General features: G+C 57.0%; 1 protein-coding gene across 2 annotated transcripts in view; it reads right to left on the bottom strand.

Moving 5' to 3' along the window:
• Nucleotides 1-21,996, bottom strand: part of JAKMIP1 (janus kinase and microtubule interacting protein 1) — a 99,708-nt gene that overhangs the window by 27,329 nt on the left and 50,383 nt on the right. For both annotated transcript variants that reach the window (XM_077750405.1, XM_077750406.1), the window contains 7 exons: nt 21,159-21,305; nt 20,154-20,294; nt 18,345-18,404; nt 6,669-6,797; nt 4,882-5,010; nt 3,553-3,636; nt 626-688 (listed from right to left, as the gene is read on the bottom strand). In XM_077750405.1, the coding sequence (XP_077606531.1) occupies nt 626-688; nt 3,553-3,636; nt 4,882-5,010; nt 6,669-6,797; nt 18,345-18,404; nt 20,154-20,294; nt 21,159-21,305 (753 nt within the window). The remainder of the gene's footprint in view (nt 1-625; nt 689-3,552; nt 3,637-4,881; nt 5,011-6,668; nt 6,798-18,344; nt 18,405-20,153; nt 20,295-21,158; nt 21,306-21,996) is intronic.

The raw sequence follows: 21,996 nt of genomic DNA, 5'->3' as shown, positions 1-21,996 counted from the left end.
GGACCTTTATGGGAGGCAGAAAATTTCCAAAAACTGCATCGTGAGCGTAGCTGAGCAACGAAAGCAAACCCTCTGAACTGAACACAGATAAGAGAAACATAAAGCTGAGGTCCCATCCCAGAGCATTCAGGCTCCTCCCCGTGCCGTCTCAAGAGGGGTCTGGAAAGTTCCACAGCCATGGAAGGAAGACAGGCTCAGCTTTGCCAGCGCCATGGCCTCCAGTCCATGAACTGGACTATGACGGGCTGAGAGCCTGCCCAGCGGCCGTGCCTTCGGAACCCCACCTGGGAGAGGAGGGGACCCCTCAGGGGTTCCCGAGAACCCCAGAACAATGGGAGGGGCGGCCTAGAGAGCCCTGTGGCTGGGGGGCAGGCGGCCCTCACTGTGTCTGCAGGGTGCACGCCCTGTCCCAGAGGACAGAACGGGGCCAACGGCTGCGGAGTCCCAGGAATCGGGCTCCATGTGAGGAAGAGGTCTGCGCTCTGAGAGCCAGTCAGGACCTGGATCGCCACGGGGTGGGAGTGAGGTGGGGGAGGGGGGGGAGCGCTGGGGCCGACCTGCGTCGGGCGGGCCCCTGAGGCCCCCGATTCTCAGAGGTGGCGGTGAGGGTACTGTGCCCACCTACCTTTTCCAGCAAGTCCTGGTTTGTCCTGATGAGCAACTGCTTCTCCTCAACCCACTTGGAATCCTAAGAAAAAGCACTAAATATGTTCACGCTCATTGAAGCAAACGGGTGGTTACACAGCAAAGCCTGAGGCAGTGAGAAAAAAGTCACTTAACATAAGACTATGAAAAGGTCATGGGGCGCCTGGGGGCACCTGGGGGGCTCAGTCGGTTAAGCGCCCGACTCTTGATTTCGGCTCAGGTCATGATCTCACGATCTGTGAGTTCATGGGCTCTGCATGGACAGTGCAGAGCCTGCTTGGGGTTCTCTCTCTCCCTCTCTCTGTCTCTCTCAAAATAAATAAACATTAAAAAAAAAAAAAGACTATGAAAAGGTCAGAGAAGTGACAACAGCTAGAAAGACTTCATCATCCCTCTAACCCTCTACACCCAAAACAGACAGGTGGCTGGTTCGCGGGGTGTCCCTCCCCCACCGCGCACGCTCCCTGAAAGCAGGGGGTCCACGCCGGGGTCACTGCCAGAGCGCCCGAATTGGCACGGCCCACCACTCGGGCTGCTCACTGCCCCTGGGGCCTGCCCCACACCCACGGCCGTGCTCTCGTGTGCGCTCTGGTCCCTCTGCCCTGATGCCCCCAGCACGTGTCCCTGCCTGCGCAGGGTCCCATCCAGGGAAGCCCCTGGGTCTGTCATTCCACCGAGGCGTCCCCAGCGCCAAGCCCAGGGCCCGGCACCCAGCCTGTGCTCCATAAACACTGCAGGATGGACAAACAGATAGATGGGAGAACGTTCCTCTCCCTTCTGTCGCTCTGGCGGCCTTCTGGGCGGCCTTTCACCTAACACTGGTTGACACATGTAGGCCGCATGCGCCTGTAAGTCCCTGTGAGGACAGAGCCCCTCTCACTCATCTTTTTATCTGGAGCACATTGTCAGCAACTGCCCCTCCCATCTCCAAGGCCCTTTGCAAGTGACTTCGCAGCTCCGCCCGATGGCAGGTGACATCTATTTCTCCAGCCCTGAAGCCAGGCGTGGCCATGGCGGCTTCGGCTACAGGGACACCGGCCAATGTGATTCAAGCGGAGGCTGGGGATGCATTGAGGCCCGCCCTTTCTTCCGGTCCCCAGGCCACCAGGCAAAGAAGCCAGGTTAGAGAGAGTCAGAGAGATGGAGAGAAGGGACCATGGGCCAACATGGCAGCCAGCAGCTGGCCCAGTGCCCAGAGGGACAGAGAGGCCATTTCAGGCCACCTGGGCCCAGGTGACCTAGAGAGCAGCCTGCAGCCTGACCTGCAGTGACACCAGCAGAGGAATCACACAGCTGAGCCCAGCCCAAACCACGGACCCAAGGAACGATGGGCAAATAAATTTTGTTGTTTTAAACAACTAAGTTTTGGGGTGGTTTGTTATGCAGTGATAGCTAACCGATACATCATCCCTGCACAGCAAGCACCGAGCCTGGTGTGGGGCAAATGCTCTGCTGGGCGCTCGCTGAACAAATGGACGTTTGCTTTGTCCCAAGGTGGCCCTTTCACTTAGAAGGTGCTAAAAGCAGAAAAGGTCCCATAGGACCTAGCACCCGGGGTGGGGCATAACTTAGTCGAGGACGGGGGTCAGGCGCTATGGGAGCTTGGCCTGGGTGATGGGCCGAGGACAGTGGCAGGTAGAACAGTAGCCTGAAAACAGCCTTCTCCCCCACCTGGACTTCCCCTGCCTGCTTCCTTCTCACCACTTCTGCTGCCCCGGTGTATGAAGTATTATTACCCCCATTTTAAAGATGAGGAAACTGAGGCACAAAGAGACAATATCAATCACATGGGTTGTGTTACATGTCTGGCGAGCTGGTCCTAGCACATAGGCTCTTCACTGCCATCCTGCCTCCGTGGAACGTTCTGGACCATGGTTATGTAAGCAGTGCCCAAGGGCCGGCCGCTCGCCTGGCCTGGTCAGCGCCAGCCACAAGGTCACTGCCATGGGCAGCTTCGGGCATACCCTGAGCTCTGACTACTGGCAGCCTGCCTGAATTTGAACCTCAGCCGCCCCCCCAGCCCTTGACCCACTCACCGGTCAGAGTTAGTTCTAAGCCATCAGAATCTCATACACCCTCTCCCTGAACCCCGCCCCCCCCCCCCCGTGAAGGGGAGGATGATAGGACCATCATAAGATGCCGGTGCCCCAGCGATGGACCCGAGTGACCAGACGGAGTGGGGACCCCCAGCCCACAGGAAGGACGGGTGGTGTGCTGAGCACCGCGGTTAAGCCACTGCGAAGTCCTGGTTTATCTCTTACCGCAGAGAGAGCAGCCCCCCTGCACTGACCCCTGGGTCATGTTGCCTTTGGATGTCACCCTCTGAGAGCCTGGACCTCCACCCCGAGCGCCCCCCATGGCCTCCTCCAACCCGGGAGGCAGGGCTGGGGCTGGGCTTCGCCTCTTTCCTATGTCCTGCTGTCAACCAGGCCTGGTCATTCAGAGAAGGTGCCTCTGGAGGCGACTCGACTCTGAGAAACCCAGGGACCAGGATGGTCCATGACGGGGTCACGGCAGGGAATCCGGAAGGCGGGTCCGCGGGCTACGGGTGCCCATTCACTGTCACAATCAAATCTTGGGAAGCAAAGGCAGCTCTTCTTTAAGTTCAAGACAAAACAGATTGTGGCCACCACTTCGCTTTCTGAAGCATCCCCCGTGTGCGAGCATTTGGCCCCCAGATAAAAAGCCAAGTTAGAATTTTATAGCGTATTTGGATTTTTATAAAAACTCTGAAAACAGGCAGCACCTAAGGTGGGATATTCTCACTGGATCCCACTAGGGACTTTTTTCCTCTAGGGTCTCAGGAGCAAACTGCACAGACCGCAGAGGGGCCCCCGTGGCACCAATGCCACAGGGACACCACGAGGGGACAGACACACAAAGAGCCACATGCTCGCTCCTGCTCACCTGTCCCTTCTCAACCAGTAACTTCTCCAAATCTTCGATTTTCGCCTGACACCTCAGCAGGTCAGCCTGAAGCTGTTCCCGAGTCTGGAGAGAAAAGGACCCAAAGGTGAGAGGGTCGCCGCGAATGGGTGACAGAGGGTAGAGAGGCACGCGGCGATCCGGCCCTTGGAGGCATGTCCGTGTTGAGGAGCGCAGGCTCGAAGGCGGCACGTCCCTTCTCTCGCCTGCACACGATACGATTTCTAAGAACTGAAGGACCTTGAGGGGTCGTTGGCTCTACCCTCCCTCGATTTTACAGACACTGAAGCCAAGAGAAGGGGTCTGTTCTGCAAGGGGATGAGTGAGCCGGAAGCCAGACGTGTCGGGGTCCTCACCCCGGCTTTGTGACCGAGTTCAGCGGCCGCCTCTGAACCAATGCTACCAGACACCTTCTGTGGGCCCTTCACCTGCAGGGCTGAAGCCCAAAGTACCTCAAGGACCAGGCAGATATGTTAAACAGGGGAAGCCGACTGAGTGGGGGGTCATAGCGGGTGGAGGGGATTGGGGCACACTGGAGGCCCACGTCCCCTCTCAGGGAACATCACCACTCGGCTGCGGCTGGAGGCTGTCATCACCTGAACAAGAAGCCCGCTGTGGCCAGGCCGAGAGAGGTAAGGAACCTGAATTTCTATGTGAAGTCTCTTGACTGGCAGATGCTGCAGCCACCGGATTCAGCCCACACCCGGCCAGCCCTCTCCCTCCCCTGAGCTGCAGGGAATAGGCTGAACTGTACAGCAGCAGGAGCAGCCTCATCCGCCACCCCCCCGACTCAGGGTGCTATTGCGGGAATGAAACCGGAAACGAGCACTGGCCCCAGCGGTGTGCTCTCTGGGGGTCCCCTCGGTTTCAGAAGGATGGGCAGGCAGCCGCCGGTCCACGTGACCCCCCCCCCCCCAGGTGGGGGTAAGGGCCAGGGGCTGGAAGTTCCTGGAAGGCGGAGCTCAGGCTGGCGTGGCCGGACCTGGGTGGCCATCAGGGACCAGAATGCGTGGAGGGCCGGGAGGGCGGGGATGTGCACGGGCGGGGGTTCTCGGCCTGGGAGGGCGCGGAGGGTGAGGTCCGCTGGGCACCTGCGGTTTCACCTCCGAGCCTTCAAGTCGGGTTGCATTCCTCATTCCTGCCTGCAGACGGCACACGCGGCGTGTGCTGGACCACGGTGCCCTCTCTGCTGGCTGCGGCCGCGGTCACACCGCGGCCCACGGGCTGGCCCACGGTGTCCCCCATCGCCTCTCAGAACCCCCTCCGAGTGTCAAGGGCAGGGCGCCGCCACCCAGCGTTCCGCGCACTCACCCGCGCCTCTCTCTCGGCGTCCAGCGTCCCCCCGACCTGCTCCTGAAGCAGGGCGTAGGCCCGCTGGAGGGCCTGGTACTCCCTGGTCAGCTGGCAGAACCTCAGGTCGGCCTCCTCCCTCGTTGTCGCCTGCACAGCCCGGAGAAGAGAAACAGAGCGGAGCGCTGACCTGGGGACTGGCCCAGAAGCAGGCGCCCGGCGCTCACAGCCGCTGTCGCCAGGACGTAGCAGGGACCCCCGGGTGACGGGCTGCAGGAGCAGATGCCGTGCCCCGCGCCCCCGTCATCAGCGCCCTTCCAGGGAGCTCGGGGAGCCCCGGAATCCTTGAGTCACGTGCAAGGGAGAAGGGGGGAGAGCGCCCCTGAGCCAGCCCGGCCCCCACAGGTGGACCCTTCCGGGCCCCTCCCCCACCAGCGCCTCTCACTTCCGGAACCTCCTCGAAGACAACCCCCTAGGAACGCAAGGGCACAGCTACTGGGCGGGCGCCGGCTCATCTTTGTGGCGGGGAACCCTGGGAAGCACCGCCAGGGGGGCTCTTCCCTCACACCCCCTGGGTGCTCACGAGGGCTGGGGCTGGGGCTGGGGACGCGGTGTTTGGTGGGGCTGAGAGCTGCCTGTTATAAACCACTGGTGCAAAAGGGAAATCCCAAGGCCTGCGTCTGGTATGCCCCTGTTCTGCTCAGGTTTCCTACGGGAATTCAGCAGGGGCGGGGCGGGACGGGGCGGGGCGAGGACAAGGCGCCCTTCACACCTCTGTGGGTCTTGAACCTGGATGGGCACGACGGGCGGGAAACGTGAGGGTGGTGACTCGGGGTGGGAGGGCTTCTGTGGTTTCACGACCTCCACGCTTTCCAGCACCATGAGGATGCGCTCCCGGGTGAGCAGTCATCTTCATAAGGAAATAGCAGCATGTGATTTCCACTAGGTGGTGTGCCGGTGTGCACGTGTGTGCATGTGCCTTGTGTGCATGTGTGCCTGTGTGTGCATGTGCCTTGTATGACTGTGTGCCCGTGTGTGCATGTGCCTGTGTGTATCTGTGCACGTGTGTGCATATGCATGTGTGTTCACATGTGTGCATACATGTGCTCTGTGTGTGCACCTGTGTGTGCACACGTGTGCCTGTGTATGCACGCGTGTGCAGTGCCTGTCTGTGAGTGTGTGTATGTACATCTGTGTGCACATGTGCCTCTGTGTGTGCATGTGTGTGCACATGTGCATGTGCGCCTGTGTTTACATGTGTGCACATGTGTCTGTGTGTATGTATGTGTCCACATGTGCCTATGTGTCTGTGTGTGTGCCTGTGTGTATGCACATGTGCCTGTGTGCACATGTGCCTGTGTGTGTATGCCTCTGTGTACATGTCCCTGTGCATACACATGTGTGCACATGTGTCTATGTGTGTATGTATGCGTCCACATGTGCCTATGTGTGTGCCTGTGTGTATGCACGTGTGCCTGTGTGCGCGCCTCTATGCATGTGTGCCTGTGCATACACATGTGTGCACATGCATGTGTGCATGCACACAGGGGACAGGTACAGACAGCCTTGCAGCAATTTTCATTGCAAAGGCAACCGCGAGGCCACTGCAGATTTCCTCTGTGGAGTCGGGCTGGGGAAAGGAAGGGGCCACTACACGCTGCCAGAGCCCCCCCTGCCTCGTGGAGGCCTGGCCCAGGGGCGCCTCCTGCCCTCGAGGCTGCCGGCTGCGATGACACAGGTCCTCGGGGCTGACACAGGTCCACAGCACCAGGGCGCCCCCACAGCACGGCAGGGGTGGGGTTGCTTACGTCATCCAAGTCTTCCTCGGGCGTGGCCGGGGCCCTGTCTGTCCGGTCCGTGTTGCAGGATGTTTCTGACAACGTTTCCGAGTCCACGGACTCCTCGTCAAATCCAAAAAATGTCTCCACAACATGCTTCTGTAAAACGCCATGTGCGGGGACATCAGGAACAGACTCAGCATGGCTGAGCACCCCCCACCCCCTGCCCGCCCCGCCCTGTCACTGTGGGCACAGGGGCGACCTCTGGGCTCCAGGGGCATCCCAAGAGGCGGTTGGTGGGGTCTGTGATTGAAGGGGTGGAAAGGAGGTGGTGGAAGGCGGTGGAAGGTTGGGGGTCTGCAGCGGAGCACGCCGACCTGAGCCCGGCACTCCTTCTGCGGGTCACCGGCCCTCCCGAGCGCCCACTTCCTTCTCCATCAGAGGGACATGGAGCCCTCCCACCCAAGAGCACAGAGTGAGGTCACACACGCGCTGTGCCTGGCACGCTGACCCTTGACGGGCCCGTGTGGGTCCCACTAAGGAGGGAGAGCCGGGCCCCATGAGATGCCACATTCTATGTGCCAGACATGGGGAAAGGGGAAAGGGCAGAGTGCACACAGACGGACCCCGGGCCCCATCCAGGGGGGAAGCCCAGGTCGTCCCTGGACCTCCAGTAAGGGGTGATTTTTGTTTAACTTTTGATTATAGAAACCTTGAGGCACTTGCACAATTAGAAGGAACAGTGCAATGGCCCCCCGTGCACCCATCACTCAGAGTCAGAGGCGATTCTACCGCTCTGTGTGCCAGCTTCNCCCAGTCATTCCCCCACCCCAAACACCGTGATGCCTAGGGCTTCGTTCAGCCATTCACACACGTGCCTGCATTCAATCCGCAAACACCCGAGTCCCTGAGGACCTTCTAGGGGCAGACACTGGGCGGGGCCTGGGGCCCCACCACAAGGAGCTTCGCTCGGTCCCCTGGGGGTGGTCTGCAGACATCAGCCCACAGTCACCAGATCACCCTCCCCTGTTTTAGGACACTAGCCTTTTGTGTGTGTATCTTACAACGGAGGAGTACTTTTCATGGCCATGAAGACAGAACCATAACTAAATCCAGGGCCAAGCCCCTGGCACCTGGCTTTTCCCAGAACCCCCACCCCATCCCTCACCCCACAGAGGGATTGGGGCACACCCCACATGCTGAGGGCCCCTCCTGACCTGCTTGCTTAAGCGGGCATATGTCTGTAATCCCGTGCGCCCACATGTAAGAAAAATGTGGCCGGTACCATAATTCATAACATAATTAAGGGGCGCCTGGGTGGCTCAGTCATTTTAGCTTTTGTCTTCGGCTCAGGTCATGATCACACAGTTCATGGGTTCAAGCCCCACATCGGGCTCCTTGCTAACAGCTCAGAGCCTGGAGCTGCTTCTGATTCAGTGTCTCCCTCTCTCTCTGCCCCTCCATGTTCATGCTCTGTCTCTCTCTCAAAAAGAAATAGACATTAAAAAATATTTAATAAAAAAAATAAAAGAAAAAGAAAGAACTCAGCCATCAGGAAGGGAGAGGCAGACGGTGCACTGCTCTGCCATCTTGTACAGCTAGGTTTCTTGCGGGTGTTGCTGGAGATACCCATGAGGACAGGGGCTTTGCTCCGTGAGAGCAGAGTTTTGGACAGACTTATTCCCCAGTGTGGCCCAGAGCCTGGAACACTCAGTAAACACTGGTTGTTAAATGCGTATTCGTGAACATGTCTTTGTTAACGAACTCACAGCTACACCAACTCGTTTGCTGACAGTTTGGGGCTCGCATGAGACAGCCCTGGCCCTCGTTCACGCAGCCGGCACCGGCTGGACCACTGCCTGGCTGCACACCCCGGGTGAGTCTAGCAGGTAGGACTCCGGGGACCTATTAGGCTCTGTCGACTTTGCGTGATTTCTTCTCTCCAAGTAGAGGTTGCAGACAATCATGTCCTCCGATCTCCTCTCCAGGTGAGAAACCTCCCTTGAATCCAGGTATCGAAAACTCTCCAGACGATTTCCGGGGAGCGGTGGCCATGACATCCTGATGGTGGTTTGTGGCACTCAAAGGTCCTCTGCACGCACGCAGCTCACCTCCCGAGCTCCCGGCTCTTTGTTTTTCTGGGCCGCCACTCACCCAACCCTGTTTCTTGTAAACACCGCTAATTGCGAGGCCTCTGGGGACAGGTCTGCGTGTGGAGCAGTGACGCACGCTGACGGAGTGCCCAGGAACCGTCCCACCACAGGGGCCAAACCATCAGGACACAGCCCCCATGGTCAGCATCATGGACCATTCTGGGGGCTGAGGACTCGGCGTTCGTTGCCGGGGGGACCTTGAAACCTTGCAGGACGGCGAGTTGGGCACCCCGTGACCGAGTCCTGCCCCAGGACATTCACAGGAGTGCTGCCTTTGTCATCACTCTAACCCCAGACCCAGGTGGGGCCCTGGAGACACAGATTCCAGGGAGTCACGCAGCGGTGAGGAAGGCAGAACACGGCTTTGGTAGGGGGAGGGCTGGGCGGGAGCACTCACGTTCTGACCCTCTCACAGCAGGAGGCGAATCTGCAGATGGGGCACACGCTCCCCCGGCAAGTGGCCCACGACCCCCTCCCCACAATCTCCTATAACATAGGAGATGGTTTAGTTTGTTAACCCTAGTTAACCTAGTTAACCTAGTTTCCTCCAGGGACTGGGTTCTTAAAAGCTGTCGTGCTATGTGGGAAGCCAAGATGTACTACATATATTCAGGCTTTAATAAATGCAAGAAAGAAAAGGACATTTGATGCCTGAAGAGAAAATCTGGGGACAAGGGCAAGGCAACCAGTGCCTTAGGCGGCATTTTCAAAATCTATGTGAAATAACAGCACCTGCGTCTGAGGAATGACAGAATCACTGAGAAAACATGGTGTCCTCTTTCTTAAAGGGTCAAGCACTGGGGACATCTTCCAGTTTTCAGAGCCTCCACCTTTCTCAGATCCCCCACCCCAGGAATTTATTTCCCAGGAACTGATAGTTCAGGAGTATAAACCCAGTCTCTGCTCAGGGCAGCACGCCTTCCCGACTCCTCTTTACAAACTAACCCAGGGGAGCCTGGGTGACTCAGTCAGTTAAGCGTCCACCTTGGACTCAGGTCACGATCTCACGGTTCGTGAGTTCAAGCCCCGTGTCGGGCTCTGTGCTGACAGCCTGGAGCCTGCTGCAGATCCTGTGTCTCCCTCTCTCTGCCCCTCCCTGCTTGAGCATGCTCTCTCTCTCTCTCTCTCTCTCTCAAAAATAAATAACATGAAACAAATAAAAACAAAATACAAACTAATCCAAATTTTTTTAAATGCAGCTTGGGCCAAAGTAAGAAATAAACATCTCAAGTCCGTTTACACCCTGAACGCAGAGAGGTGCTCATTCTCTACGGATCAAACGGCACCGGGGGAGGCGGTGTGTAGGGTCTCCAAAATAAACAAGCCTCCGCTGCCTCCAGCCTCCCAGCCCCTGTCTCCCGTCTCCCTGCAACACTTGGAGCAACCAACCCCCGGCTCGCTCGGAGGGGGCTTCCCAGCCTCGGCCGCGTCCGCTCTCCGAACCGCGGCCGCCCAGAGCCGGCCGCTTACCTTCATGCTTGTAGGTCATCTCCTGGCAGCCGGAAAAGTACAGACACACCAGGGCACAGAGACAGAGAAAGAAGGAGAAGTACAGCACGAAGAGAATGTACTCCATCGCCGGGCGGGGAGACGGAGCCGTGCACCCTGTGGGCGCCCCGTGGGCCCAAAGTGGTGTTACTGGCGCCTGCCGGCAGGCCTCTCTCCAGCCCTCGCGGAAAGCACTGCGTCTCTCCCAGAATGTTCTCCTGCCCTCCAGCACGCCGAGCCCGCTGTGCCCGCGGCTTCCTGCACCTTTGTCAGCCTCGGAGCTCCAAGATCGCTTTGTGGGCAAGGCTGGCAGCCCGAGGGCAGATCGGGGCGGGGGTGGGGCCCGGCTGGCACACTCGTCGTCACACAGGATGGCTTCCGCGCTGGGTTAACCTCCAGGGGACTCCCTCCTGGAGCCGCCCGGTCGTCAGTGCCCAGGGGGCCCTGGTGATCACGAGGCCCCCTGGGAGCGGCACACTAGCAACCGTGACTCGGAGAGAGCCTTCTCCCCGAGCAGAGCCAAAAACCGAGGAGGCGCCTCCCGCCTCATGGGCTGGGACAATTTGTCTGTCCATCCCCGCCTACCCCACCCCCACGCACCCTGGACCAGCTAAACGCACGGGCTTCTCGGCAATCCGTCCTTCAGCATTTGTTTGGCCGTTTATACAGACTGATGAAACCGTGAGCCACAGGGGAGGCTGCAGGGGCCCAGGCTCGGTGCCCCCGCCTGCGGGGCCGCCCGGGAGCCCACATTTCTTGGGGGCGCTTCTCTCCGCAAACTACCATAGGTGCAAACCCGCATGTTGAAAAAAAATGGACAGATAACACCATGAAAAAGTAAAACCTCTGTACTTTGAAAGATATTCAAGCAACACTAAGAGGCGAAGGACAACCTCAGGACAAAAATACAGACAATCAAGTTCACATATATGTTTCAATTTTAATAATGCTTGATGCTCTGCTCCTTTCAAAGTATCTGTGATAAGAGCCCTGCAACCACACCTTAGTGCCCATTACGCCTTTCGCTCGAGATTCCAAATGAGGTGCCCCCCATGCAGAGCTGCTGTGCCTGGTTTGGGAACAAGCCTGTGACCAAGCTGAGCCACGGAGCTCCCACACTTGGGCTCGTTAGACCCATTCAGCAGAGATGCCCCTCCTACTATAGAAAATGCTCGGTGGGTGTAACACCAGCTTAAAGCTGCTGACGCCAATTAGGTGATCACATGGGGACAGCCCCCCTGAGAAAGAGCCCAGCCCAGAGGAGAGCAGAGGAGAAAGGTGGAGACACAGGTTCCCGGCCATATCGTGTAAGCATCTGGATCCAGCCGTGCCTGAAACCAGCCCCCTCTAGACTTAGCAGTGATACAACTCCCTTTTCCTTTCTCCAACGACTTTGAGTCTTTGACACTCCCAATGAAAAGAATCTTGGCTGATAGAAGAGGGGGAGATAATCCTAGAAATCAAGCTATCTGCAAACTGTTGGGTCAGGGAAAGCCTAAAGCCAATGTCTCCCCAGGCTGCCCCGCACCTGGGCCCTCAGGAAAACACAGAGACTGCCTTCGCCTGGCAAATGCATTCCTGGCTCCGTGAAACCCTGAGAGGTGTCCCGTCCTGCTGGCTCCTGGACCTGCCAAGACCATCACCTCTGCCCAAGCTCCTCAGGAGTGGAGATACCCCTCTGTGCCCCGTCACCTGACATTCTGCTGAGCCCGGGTTGAAGGCAAGAGGGGAGGGGGGAGGGAGGGGCTGAGAGCTGTGTCAGCCCTGAGCTCGCCCGCAGGCCCCGGGCCACTTCAGACAGGACAGGATGCCTGATGAGCACCGCCTCTGCCTCACCCCAGCACCTGACCCGGGGAGCCAGACTGAGGAGCCCGGGCACAAGCCACAAAGGCAGGCCTGCCCCCCAGGTTGCCGGACAGACCGTGTGGCCCCAGTGCCTGCTGTCCGTGGAGCCCTCGACCCCATTCAAGCCCAGCACCCTGAGCCCTCCGAGCACTGAGCCTCAGAAGAAGATGGGGAGACGGGCCACGTGCCGGGCCAGAAGGAGCAGAGGCTGAGGGAGCCCAGAGAAAGGGCCTGCCCCTGTGACGGTGAAGGCTCACGGGGGGAGGGGGTAAGGGGCAGGAGGCGGCGAGCAGAGGAGGCAATGGCGCCGGCCCAAGCTGGGGCCTGGAGATGAGGCCACACAGCAAGCCCAGGGGACTGGAGCAGGGTGTGATGATGGGATACCGCAGGAGGTGAGCAGGGCCGGGTCCCAAAGGCCTTGAGCGCCAGCCAAGGAGCCCCAACATCACAGACCGGGAAAGGGGGAGCCAGCGTGGGGTTCTTAGGAAGAAGGTGGCAGGGTCAGACCTGTGCCTCAACAAGAGGATTCTGGGAGCTGTGGAGGGAGGAACCTGCCGGAAGCAGGGGGGACAGCCAGGAAGTGCTGCCGTGACCCCAGGACAAGCGGATCAGGGCCCGAAGGGACCGTGCAGCGATGGGAAAGCAGAGGCCTGTCAGGACAGGTCTGGGATCAGAAAGCCTCTGCCTCAAGCCCCCCCCCCACCTCCGACACTGGCTAGAGGGCGCCTCCTCACACCAGGCGGGGGGCCTGGGGGTGCAGGCCAGACCCCCAGCCAGCTCTTCTCCGGAGCCCTCACTCCCAGTGTTGGGGTTTCCTGACTTTCTGTCTATTACAGAGTCTTCAGGTGTGGCCTCGACGTCCCTTGGTCATTGCTCTGCCGGATGACGGGTCCCGGGCAGCCCCCTCCTCCTCCTGCTGCCCAGCCACATGCAGTGCTGCCCCAGGTCAGGACATGCGGGCGGAGTGCACGGCCGGGCTGCTCAGCGACCCGGGTGCGGCCCGGGCCACAGGCTCTGTGTCTGCACAATTGTCCCCATGCTCTTCCCCCAGGAATCAAATCCAGAGTCCTATTATCAAAGGGCCCCACAAACCCAGCGGGCAACACCAAACAGCGCCCGGGGGCCCCTTGTGCTTCTGATGTAAGGCTCAGCCGGGCGGTGGAGGAGGGGACAGGCGACAGGGTCTCTCCCCAGCCCGAAGGGAGCAAGCCCTCGTCCCCTACAGGGAATGACACAGGCAGCAAAAGCCTTCAGCTGAGCGCCAGCCAACGGAGGGGAGCCGGACAGGCAGGAGGCCTGAAATGACTAACAGTCACTTAGTCTGAGTGACGGAGCCCCTGGGGGGAGGGGGAGGGGGTGCTGTGCGGGGGCCGCAGGCAGCCCCATAAACGAGGCACATGCGGCCCAGCCCCACCTCGCTCAGAGGCCCGCTGGTGCCAGAGCTGTGGGGGAGGACGGCCCAGGAGCAAAGTCGATGGAAATGACAATACAGGGGAAATGAGATTCCTCTGGGTACTTAGAAATGGAACGCGTGGCACATGATGACAAACGTCCAGGCGTCCCAGCCACAGAAGGTAGTGCACGCCGGCTTCTGTTCAAGGGCAGCAGCCGGCACCCCGTCCTTCCGACCACGAAGCAGCAGGCTTGGCCTTGGGGGTCAAGAGGTCAACCTTGGCTAGGCCCTAAGTGTCCGATGAGAATGGATACGGGAGCCACTGACCACGAGTGACCCACTGCTCAGGCATCAGCTGCTACAGCAGTCCCAGGGTCCGTACAGGGACCAGGGGACCGTGTACTGACGCCTGGGCCCTCAGAAGGGCGATTCTTCCCACGGCGCTTTGATATTTCTCAGCAAGCTTCCCAGCCTCTTGCAAAGCATGGCTACTGTCTACAGGCTTGGGGGCGCCTAGGCAGCTCAGTCGGTGAAGTGTCTGACTCTTGATCTTGGTTCAGGTCATGATGCACAGTCATGAGATGGAGCTCTGAATCGGGCTCTGTGCTGAGCATGGAGCCTGCTTGGGATTCTCTCTCTCTCTCCGCCCCTCCCCCACAAACATTTCAAAAAATAATAAAGAGCATCAAGAGCTCCCCTCACTGTTACCTGAGATGGTCACTCTTTTGTAAAAAGAGGCCACAAAGTAGAACCAGGGAAATCAAGGGCAGGACCTGGGAATTTGCATGTGACAGGCCCTCTAAAGGGAAGCTACTGACTTAAGAGAAAGGGAGAAGGAGAAATCATAATCTAACTTGTGGATCCCTGATGACACGCCAGGCACAGAGCCAGATGCTCTGTATAATCTTCTGGATGTGATGATCATGGTAAGAACCAGGAAACAGGCTCCCCAAGGTCAATGCCACAGAGCCAGGAGCTGGACCTGACCTTCACACGGCTACAGGCTATAGAATTTTTTAAACATTTATTTATTTTTGAGAGAGACAGACAGAGTGTGAGCAGGGGAGGAGCAGAGAGAGAGGGAGACACAGAATCTGAAGCAGCCTCCACGCTCTGAGCGGTCAACACAGAGCCCGAAGCAGGGCTTGAACTCGTGAACATGAGATCATGACCAGAGCCGAAGTCGGATGCTCAACTGACTGAGCCCCCAGGCGTCCCCTGCTTTAGAAGCTTTATGGGGTGTATAATGTGACAGTATGTCAAATTCTTCAATCAGACTGAATGCCTTTAGACCACTGATGTTTCAACATACCTTGTGGTGAAAATGGCATTCGTGCATGTGACTGTCAACTGTGCAAAATGGTACGTGTCTTCCATACAGCACAGGGGGCCGCGTGCTCCCCACCAAAACCTTCACAACCCCGATCCACAGGTCAGCTTCTGGGAATCTGTCCATGGGAAGAAGCCAGGCCCTAGACACAGCTTCCTGGAGAGAAGGAGGCCACTGGGGTGGCATTTACAGAAGCAGAAAGTCCCGTCACTTAAAGCCACAGTCCGCACTTGGGGAATACAACACCAACTGGCCCAGGGAGAGCTGCCTACATAGCCACACACACTCTGGGGCAGTATGTAGAGCTGCCAAGAGCTGAAAGCAAACATCCCCGACACGGAACGGTAAACAGATTTATGGCCCGGCTCCTCAACGGATTATATAACCATAAAAATTTGTATTTATGATGACGGGTCATGACACAGGTAGATGCTATATAATAGAACGTTAAGTAAAACACCAGGGAGCAGAAGTGTATTCTACAGTTATCGTCACATAATTAAGAAAGAAAAAGATGAGGCAGATCACGGGTTGGGGGTGGGGGAGGGGGTGCTTTAAAATGCCAGCATAGATTGCCGGGGAGGCCCGCAGGGTGACGCTTTGCTTATTTCTCAGATCATCTGTGGTGCTGTCATACTGCTTCCACAACAAAAGTGAATATTTAAAAATAAATGACTTGTGGGGTGCCTGAGCGGCTCAGTCCATTAAGCGTCTGACTTCGGCTCAGGTTGTGATCTCACAGATTGTGAGTTTGAGCCCCAAGTCAGGCTCTGTGCTGACAGCTCGGAGCCTGGAGCCTGCTTCGGGTTCTATGTCTCCCTCTCTCTCTGCCCCTCCCCTGCTCAATGCTCAGTCTCTCTCCGTCTCTCAAAACTGAATAAACGTTAAAAAATTTTTTTTAATAAAAAATAAAATAAACATGTTGTGCCAAGCGACTTTCCTTTCTGAGTTTCTGATGTCAGTACGTATAGACGTGGACCTTGCCCAACTCTACTTAATAGTGCAAGCATGGGCCTTGGAGTTCAGACTTGAATTTGAACCTCCCCCTTGCCAGTTCATGTTGTCTCTTTGAGCTATTTCTATACCCTATACCTACATGCTTCCTGTAACTGTCAGATGAAAAACACAACGCCAACCACACGGGGTTGTGATAAGCATTAAATAACATGGTGTACGTGACCACTCAGCCAAGTGTCCAAACTCAGCCCACAGTATATTGCATTTGGGCCATAAAGTGTTCTATCAACATTCGCGCCAACATTTAAAATCCTTAGATATTTTTTTCAACTTCATAAAATAATCTTTTATGAACAAATGGACACAGAAGAAGATGATAAAAGAATATCAGGGAGAAATTATTCACAACGTATTTAACATTAATAGTCCCCCTTCTTGGCGAGGTAGAGAGAAAGAGGTCGTTGCACTGATAGCTAGTGAGACTAAAAGTGAGTAGGAAATTTTTAGACATGTTTGATATTATCTAGCTGAGTTTAAAATATGTACATCATTTGATTCCTTACCCTTTCCCTATGGGTCTATATTATAGAAGAACTCACATAAAAGATTCATTGAAGAATATTCGTCAGAGTATTTCTTCATAAAGGCTGATGGCTAAACAGGGATGACCTGGCATGATCAAGAAGGATGAAGCGTATCCCTAACTATACGAAGGAAAAACACTACAGCTCTCCTTGACCTTGGCCAAGCGCTTCCCCGACTCCACGAGGGAGGAAGAGATGCTGAATACAGATCGCGTCATTCATTTCCGCTGCTGCCATAACAAATTACTACAAGCTTTACGACTTGAAACAACAGAATGTATTGTCTCAGTCCTGTAGGTCAGGGGTCCTGGTTCCCTATATTGGTTCTGTGTTTCGCTCTCACCCTGATTTACGGCCACAATCAAGCTGTTTGTCGTCGCTTCCAGAGGGCTTCCGGGAGCTTCCGGGAGCGGTCTGCTTCCAAGTTCACGCGGATTGTTTGCAGAGCCCAGACCCTCCAAGGACTGTTGCTGCCCTTTCCTTTGTTCCCGGGAGCCTCCCTGGCCCCCCTGCACCCCGAGTTCTTCCCAGGCTCTGAATCTCTCTGACGTCCTCCCCTGCTACTGCGTCCCTCCGCCTTCCTTTTCTGCCTTCCTCCAGCCTGGAAAGGCTCCTGTGAGGACACTGGGGCCACACAGATAATCCCTGCCTTAGGGTCACCTGCAGAGTAAACTTACACATGCAAAGTCCCCTTTCAGCAGTAACTAGATTAAAGCCCCTAGGTTTTATATAAAATACGGTGTTTGGGGTGAATTGGGTCTCCCCCTCCTCCGTCCAGAATGACATGTTGAAGCCCCACCCCCGGGACTCCAGCAAGGTCACAGCAGCAGTACTTGGTTAACATGAGGGTCACAGTGGAAAAGGGCAGACCCCTGACCCCATAGGACCCTCGTCCTTATAGGAAGACGGCGACACCATGGGCGAATGGCCTCTGATGACCAAAGCAGAGGTTGGAGTCACGCAGCTGCAAGACAAGGAAAGCTAAAGAATGCCGGGAAATCACCAGAAGCTAAAAGAGCCCAGGAAAGACTCCCCTGCCGGCCTCGGAGAGGGCACAGAGCTGCCGGCACCTTTATTCAGGACCTCCAGGCTCCAAAACTGTGAGACAAGATGCTTCTATTGTTCCAGGCCACCGGGTTTGGGGTCTGCAGCCCCAGGAAGCGAATGCACAAGGATCCCCCCTTCCCTCCAACAGCTGGACTATGTAGCGCCACCTGCTGGTGCCCCCAGGCCCCACCACTGCCAGCTGCCGCCCTGACACCAGAGGCACACACTGTGGCTGTTCCGTAGCACGCCCGCACTGCCATTTTCTCCAGAGAACAGAATCCTCTACACCCAAATCTCTACCGAAAGATAAACCAGGAGGGGCGTCTAGTTCAATCAACCCACGTCTCTGTGTCAGTGCAAAAACGTTCACAGGTTTAAATGCAAACCCTTTTTTTTTTTTACACCTGCCCCAATTCGCTCTATTTATTCTAGCGTGGTCCCTGAGGCATCTGAATTCTCTCAGGCCTGTGCTGCCAGGACACCTGGGCATTATCTTTATAAAACCACATCTTCCAGAAAAGAACACGGGTCTGCGTTATTTATAAAAAAAAAAAAAAAAAGGTGCCCAAAGCTCCTGACTTTTCAGAATGGGATGTAAGATGTTATACACCAAGCCTGAGCATGATTTAAATCCTTCAAAAGGTCTAAGTATTTATGCTTTTAATTTGGGACAAACCGCGCCTGAGGCCTGTAGACAGAATTCATCGGTGAGTTTTCCACGAATAAATCATAATCACGGGACCATGGCCATAACCGGTGCTCCGAGGGACAGAATAACAGCCCTTCCACCACCCAACGTGCAGACATGTGAGGGTCCCTGCCCTCGGGGCCCCTCGCGGATCGCTCGCGTTTCCCCTTCCCTGGGCCCGTGCAGGACACGGCAGGGCAGCCACACCCCTGCAGACTCACCTTGGGCGGCTTCAGACTTTTCCCGCGATGCCGTTTGGAGCGCAAGAGCCGTTCCCTCTCCTACAAGGAGACACCAGGGTTGGCGTGATCAACCGGCCTCACATCACACCAGCCAACCCCACCGGCTCTCAAGCTGCATCTACCCGCGGCACCGGGCACGGGGCCGTCCGAGATCTGAGCACGCGCGTGACGGCTGCTTTCCAGAACCGCACGCTACAGAGCCACCCCGGTTACCCGAGTCCTCGACAGGATGCGGTAAAATGTCCCTTGAGAAAAGAAATACCCAACTTTGTCGATCCCGAAAGCCCCAGCCTGTCTGCGCTGTGAGCCGGACGCCGTAAGGACCGCAGCCCAGGGCGAAGTAGCTTGCGGCTTTGAGCGCAGACAGAGCTGGGTCCAAATCCGCATGGGCCTCCTCTGAACCGAGTGACACATTTTACCTCTCTGACTCTCAGGGTCTTCCTCTGCTATACGGGGCTAGAACGTACCACGCAGTGTGGCCCTGAGAAAGGAACAAGAGCCTGTGGCCGCCAGGTGGCCATGTCGTAGGAATGACATCTGCAGAGCAGGGGAGGGAGTGGCAGCCTTCCTCTCCGGGCAGCACCAGCACGTCTCTCCCTTCTAACGTAGCCCTGCTTTCCCCTTGGCGGCTGGGAAGCCCGGAGACGAATCTGGTGTTTGGCTACAGCCCTTAAGGCCTACCCATCACCCCTCCTCGTCTCAATGGATGAAGCTGCCTTTATTTTTGTCCCTAGGCTTATTGGTTATTACTCCTCTTTCAACTTTATCATCATTTTTTGAAGGCATGTTTTCACCTTATGTTGTACCAAGTTTTTGTGTAATGAAGAAAGATGAGATGGTGGATGGATAGATGGGTAGAAGGAAGGAAGGAAGGAAGGAAGGACGGACGGACAGACAGTTGGACAGACGGAAGGAAGGGTGGATGCATGGACAGACAGATGGAAGGAAGAAGGTATGGGAGAAAGGAGGGGAGGATGGATGGATGGACAGATGGATGGACGGACAGAAGGAAGAAGGGATGGAAGGAGGCAGGGAGGATGGGAAGATGGGAGCATGGATGGATGCAAAGATGGACAGAGGGACGGGAGGGAGAACGGACTGGTGGGCGGAAGGAAGGAGGGAGGGAGTTCAAGAGAGAGGAAGATAGGCCAGCAAAGTGAACTTGACATTTACAGTCAAAGCTGTTTCTAGAATTTTGATCACTGGCTCTTCTACTCTTTGAAGACCCGTGAATGGAGCCATCGCATTCCCTCTTGGGCATTAAGAACACATGCTGCTTCTAGGGTCCAACTAAAGCTAACAACGGATGCTCTCTCACTCGTGCCGAAGCTTTCACGGACAGGAAAAGGATTCTCTGGATATAACGCTCCGCCTACTAAGACATACTCATCTCCCCTTAATCTTGCACATGTACAGAGTCTCAGCGAGCCCTTCAAATTCTAGCCTGATTACAAGGTTCAGGCGTTCAAGTTCATGGTCTGCAATAACTAAGCTAAATAAAACAAACAAACAAAAACAGACTTCTCAGGAACAAATCGTGCCCACTGGGTCAAAGCCAGAAGACTTCTTAAAACGGATGCTGCTGCTTAGCAACAACAAACCAGGGAGAAGGGTTGAGAGAAAGAGTAGCCATGGAAACCGCATCCAGGCACCCGCGATGTCTTTTACACGATGTCGAGGCTGCTTGCTGGCTGAACTAAAGCAGCGCAGCCGGTGCGGGGACCTCCGTGAGGCAGCAGCGACGGCGCTCCTGACAGCCGGGCGCGAGGCCACCAAGCACAAACGTACCAGGGAGAGGTCGTCGATGACGTGCTGCTGCTCCAGAACCTGCAGCCGCAGGAACTCAATCTCCTGCTCATCCCGCGTCAGGCTCAGGTCGTTCAAGGAAGTGTGCCGCTTCAGGGACGCCTGTGCCGACAGCTTCTCTTTCTGCAGGCAGAGGGAGAGCGCACCGCAGGGCCCTCAGCCAGCAGCTTTGCCAGAGCAGGAGCACCCAGCAGGGAGCTTGGGGACGCGGGGCACGAGGGATGACAGCCACACGGTCCCCAAGCGGGAGGAGGGGGTATGCAAACCAGAAGCAAGCCCAAGGCTGCGAGAACGGGCTGGGCGGGGTGACGGGAGGAGGTGGTGCCCCGGCGATGACGCCCCCTCACACCTGTGCCTGCAGGGGCGCAGGGAGGCGGCCACCCCAGCTTGCAGAGCGCGGCCTTCTTGCTAGAAATGGGGCAACCGACACTGCTTTGGACAGTGACCCTCAAACCTCTTCCACAAGCCATCAAATACAAGGCACCGCCCTGACAGCCAAGACCAAGAGCTCTTGTGTGAGCGAATGTGAAACTTCCTATGCAAAGCACCTGGGGCGAGAGTGGCCAGCGTTTTCCCGCCCGAAGTGTCTGCAAAGAGCTAAGTATCCTATAGGGACTTTCCACGCCACCACTCCATCTTCCGGGCAGCCCCGCAATGCTCATGTCTGCAGCCCCATTTTACAGATGAAGATAGCTGAGGCACGGAGAGAACGAAGCTGTGTTGAGGCCACAGGGGCAGCAGAGGGCAGGGCTGAGGCGCAGACCCAGCTGCAGGCACTGCCTGGCCCTCTCCCTCGAGGCACAGAGCCCTTGGCAAATGTGCCCTTAAGACGCGGGACCAGGAGGGAGGGGTGTGGGCTGGGACCCCTCAAGAGCTTCCTGGAGGAGGCAGGGGTGGGCGGAGAATGTGGGCTGCGAGGGTCGGGGGCTGGGGAATCCCAGACGGAGACGCGAACCCGGGGCTGGTGGCCAGGGGCCCATGACTCACCATTTCCACGTTTTCCCTCGTGAGGTTCTTGATCTTCTCCTCCATCCTCTGGATGCTCTGCAGCAAATCCTCATTCTTCTTGTTCATTCGCTTGTTCTTCTCCACAAGGGGCTTCAGCTGGACCTCCGTCTCTCGGGAGCGTTTCAGCTACGATCAGAAAGACACACGAGGCCACTGGCTTTAAGACCCAGTGGACTGCGGGCGTCAAACCGAGGGGGCCAGCAGGGGGCCAGCCGGGGACTGGGGCTGCCTCTGCTGGGGCCACATTTCCTGGATGGTACAGACCCCAGGAAGATCCCACACACACCTGGGTCCCAAACACGGTATCCCAGCTGAGGTTCAGGGGGCCTTGGGTAAGGTGACAGGGGAGCCCCACGGACCTGTCCCGCAGCCCCCTGCTGGCACCTGACCTGTGCCGCGTCCTACTGTCTGCACTTCCTTCACCTCTGGGCATAACCCCCCAGGGGCCACGGGTCACACGCATAAAGGTCAGTCCAGCAACCCCGCTGCTCCCGGCCACCACTCCTCCCCAAGTCCCGACCTCGCAGAAAGCTCCCCCTTCTTAGGACAAAATCCTGGGCCCCCCTCTGTGCCGGGACATCCAACCCGAAGGGACTCCCTGGGTGTCTACAACTAAGGGGTCCTTCCAGTCTGTCCCGTGGGATCAGCGTTGGGGGAGCCCACAGAGCCTGGGCCGTGTGCTGGGGGCTGGCCCAAAGGGATGGCACACGAGGGAGCCCGTCCAACGGACAGAGGAAGAGGGCAAAGATCGTAAAGGAGGTAAGAACACGGTGAGTCAAGTGCGGGCAGACGTTCCAAGCAGGGAAACGACGCGCCC

Source organism: Crocuta crocuta, unplaced genomic scaffold, assembly GCF_008692635.1.
Source record: "Crocuta crocuta isolate KB4526 unplaced genomic scaffold, BGI_CrCroc_1.0 scaffold179, whole genome shotgun sequence".
Lineage (NCBI taxonomy): Eukaryota > Metazoa > Chordata > Mammalia > Carnivora > Hyaenidae > Crocuta > Crocuta crocuta.
Note: the sequence above shows the minus strand (reverse complement) of the source record. Positions and strands in the feature narration are given on the sequence as shown.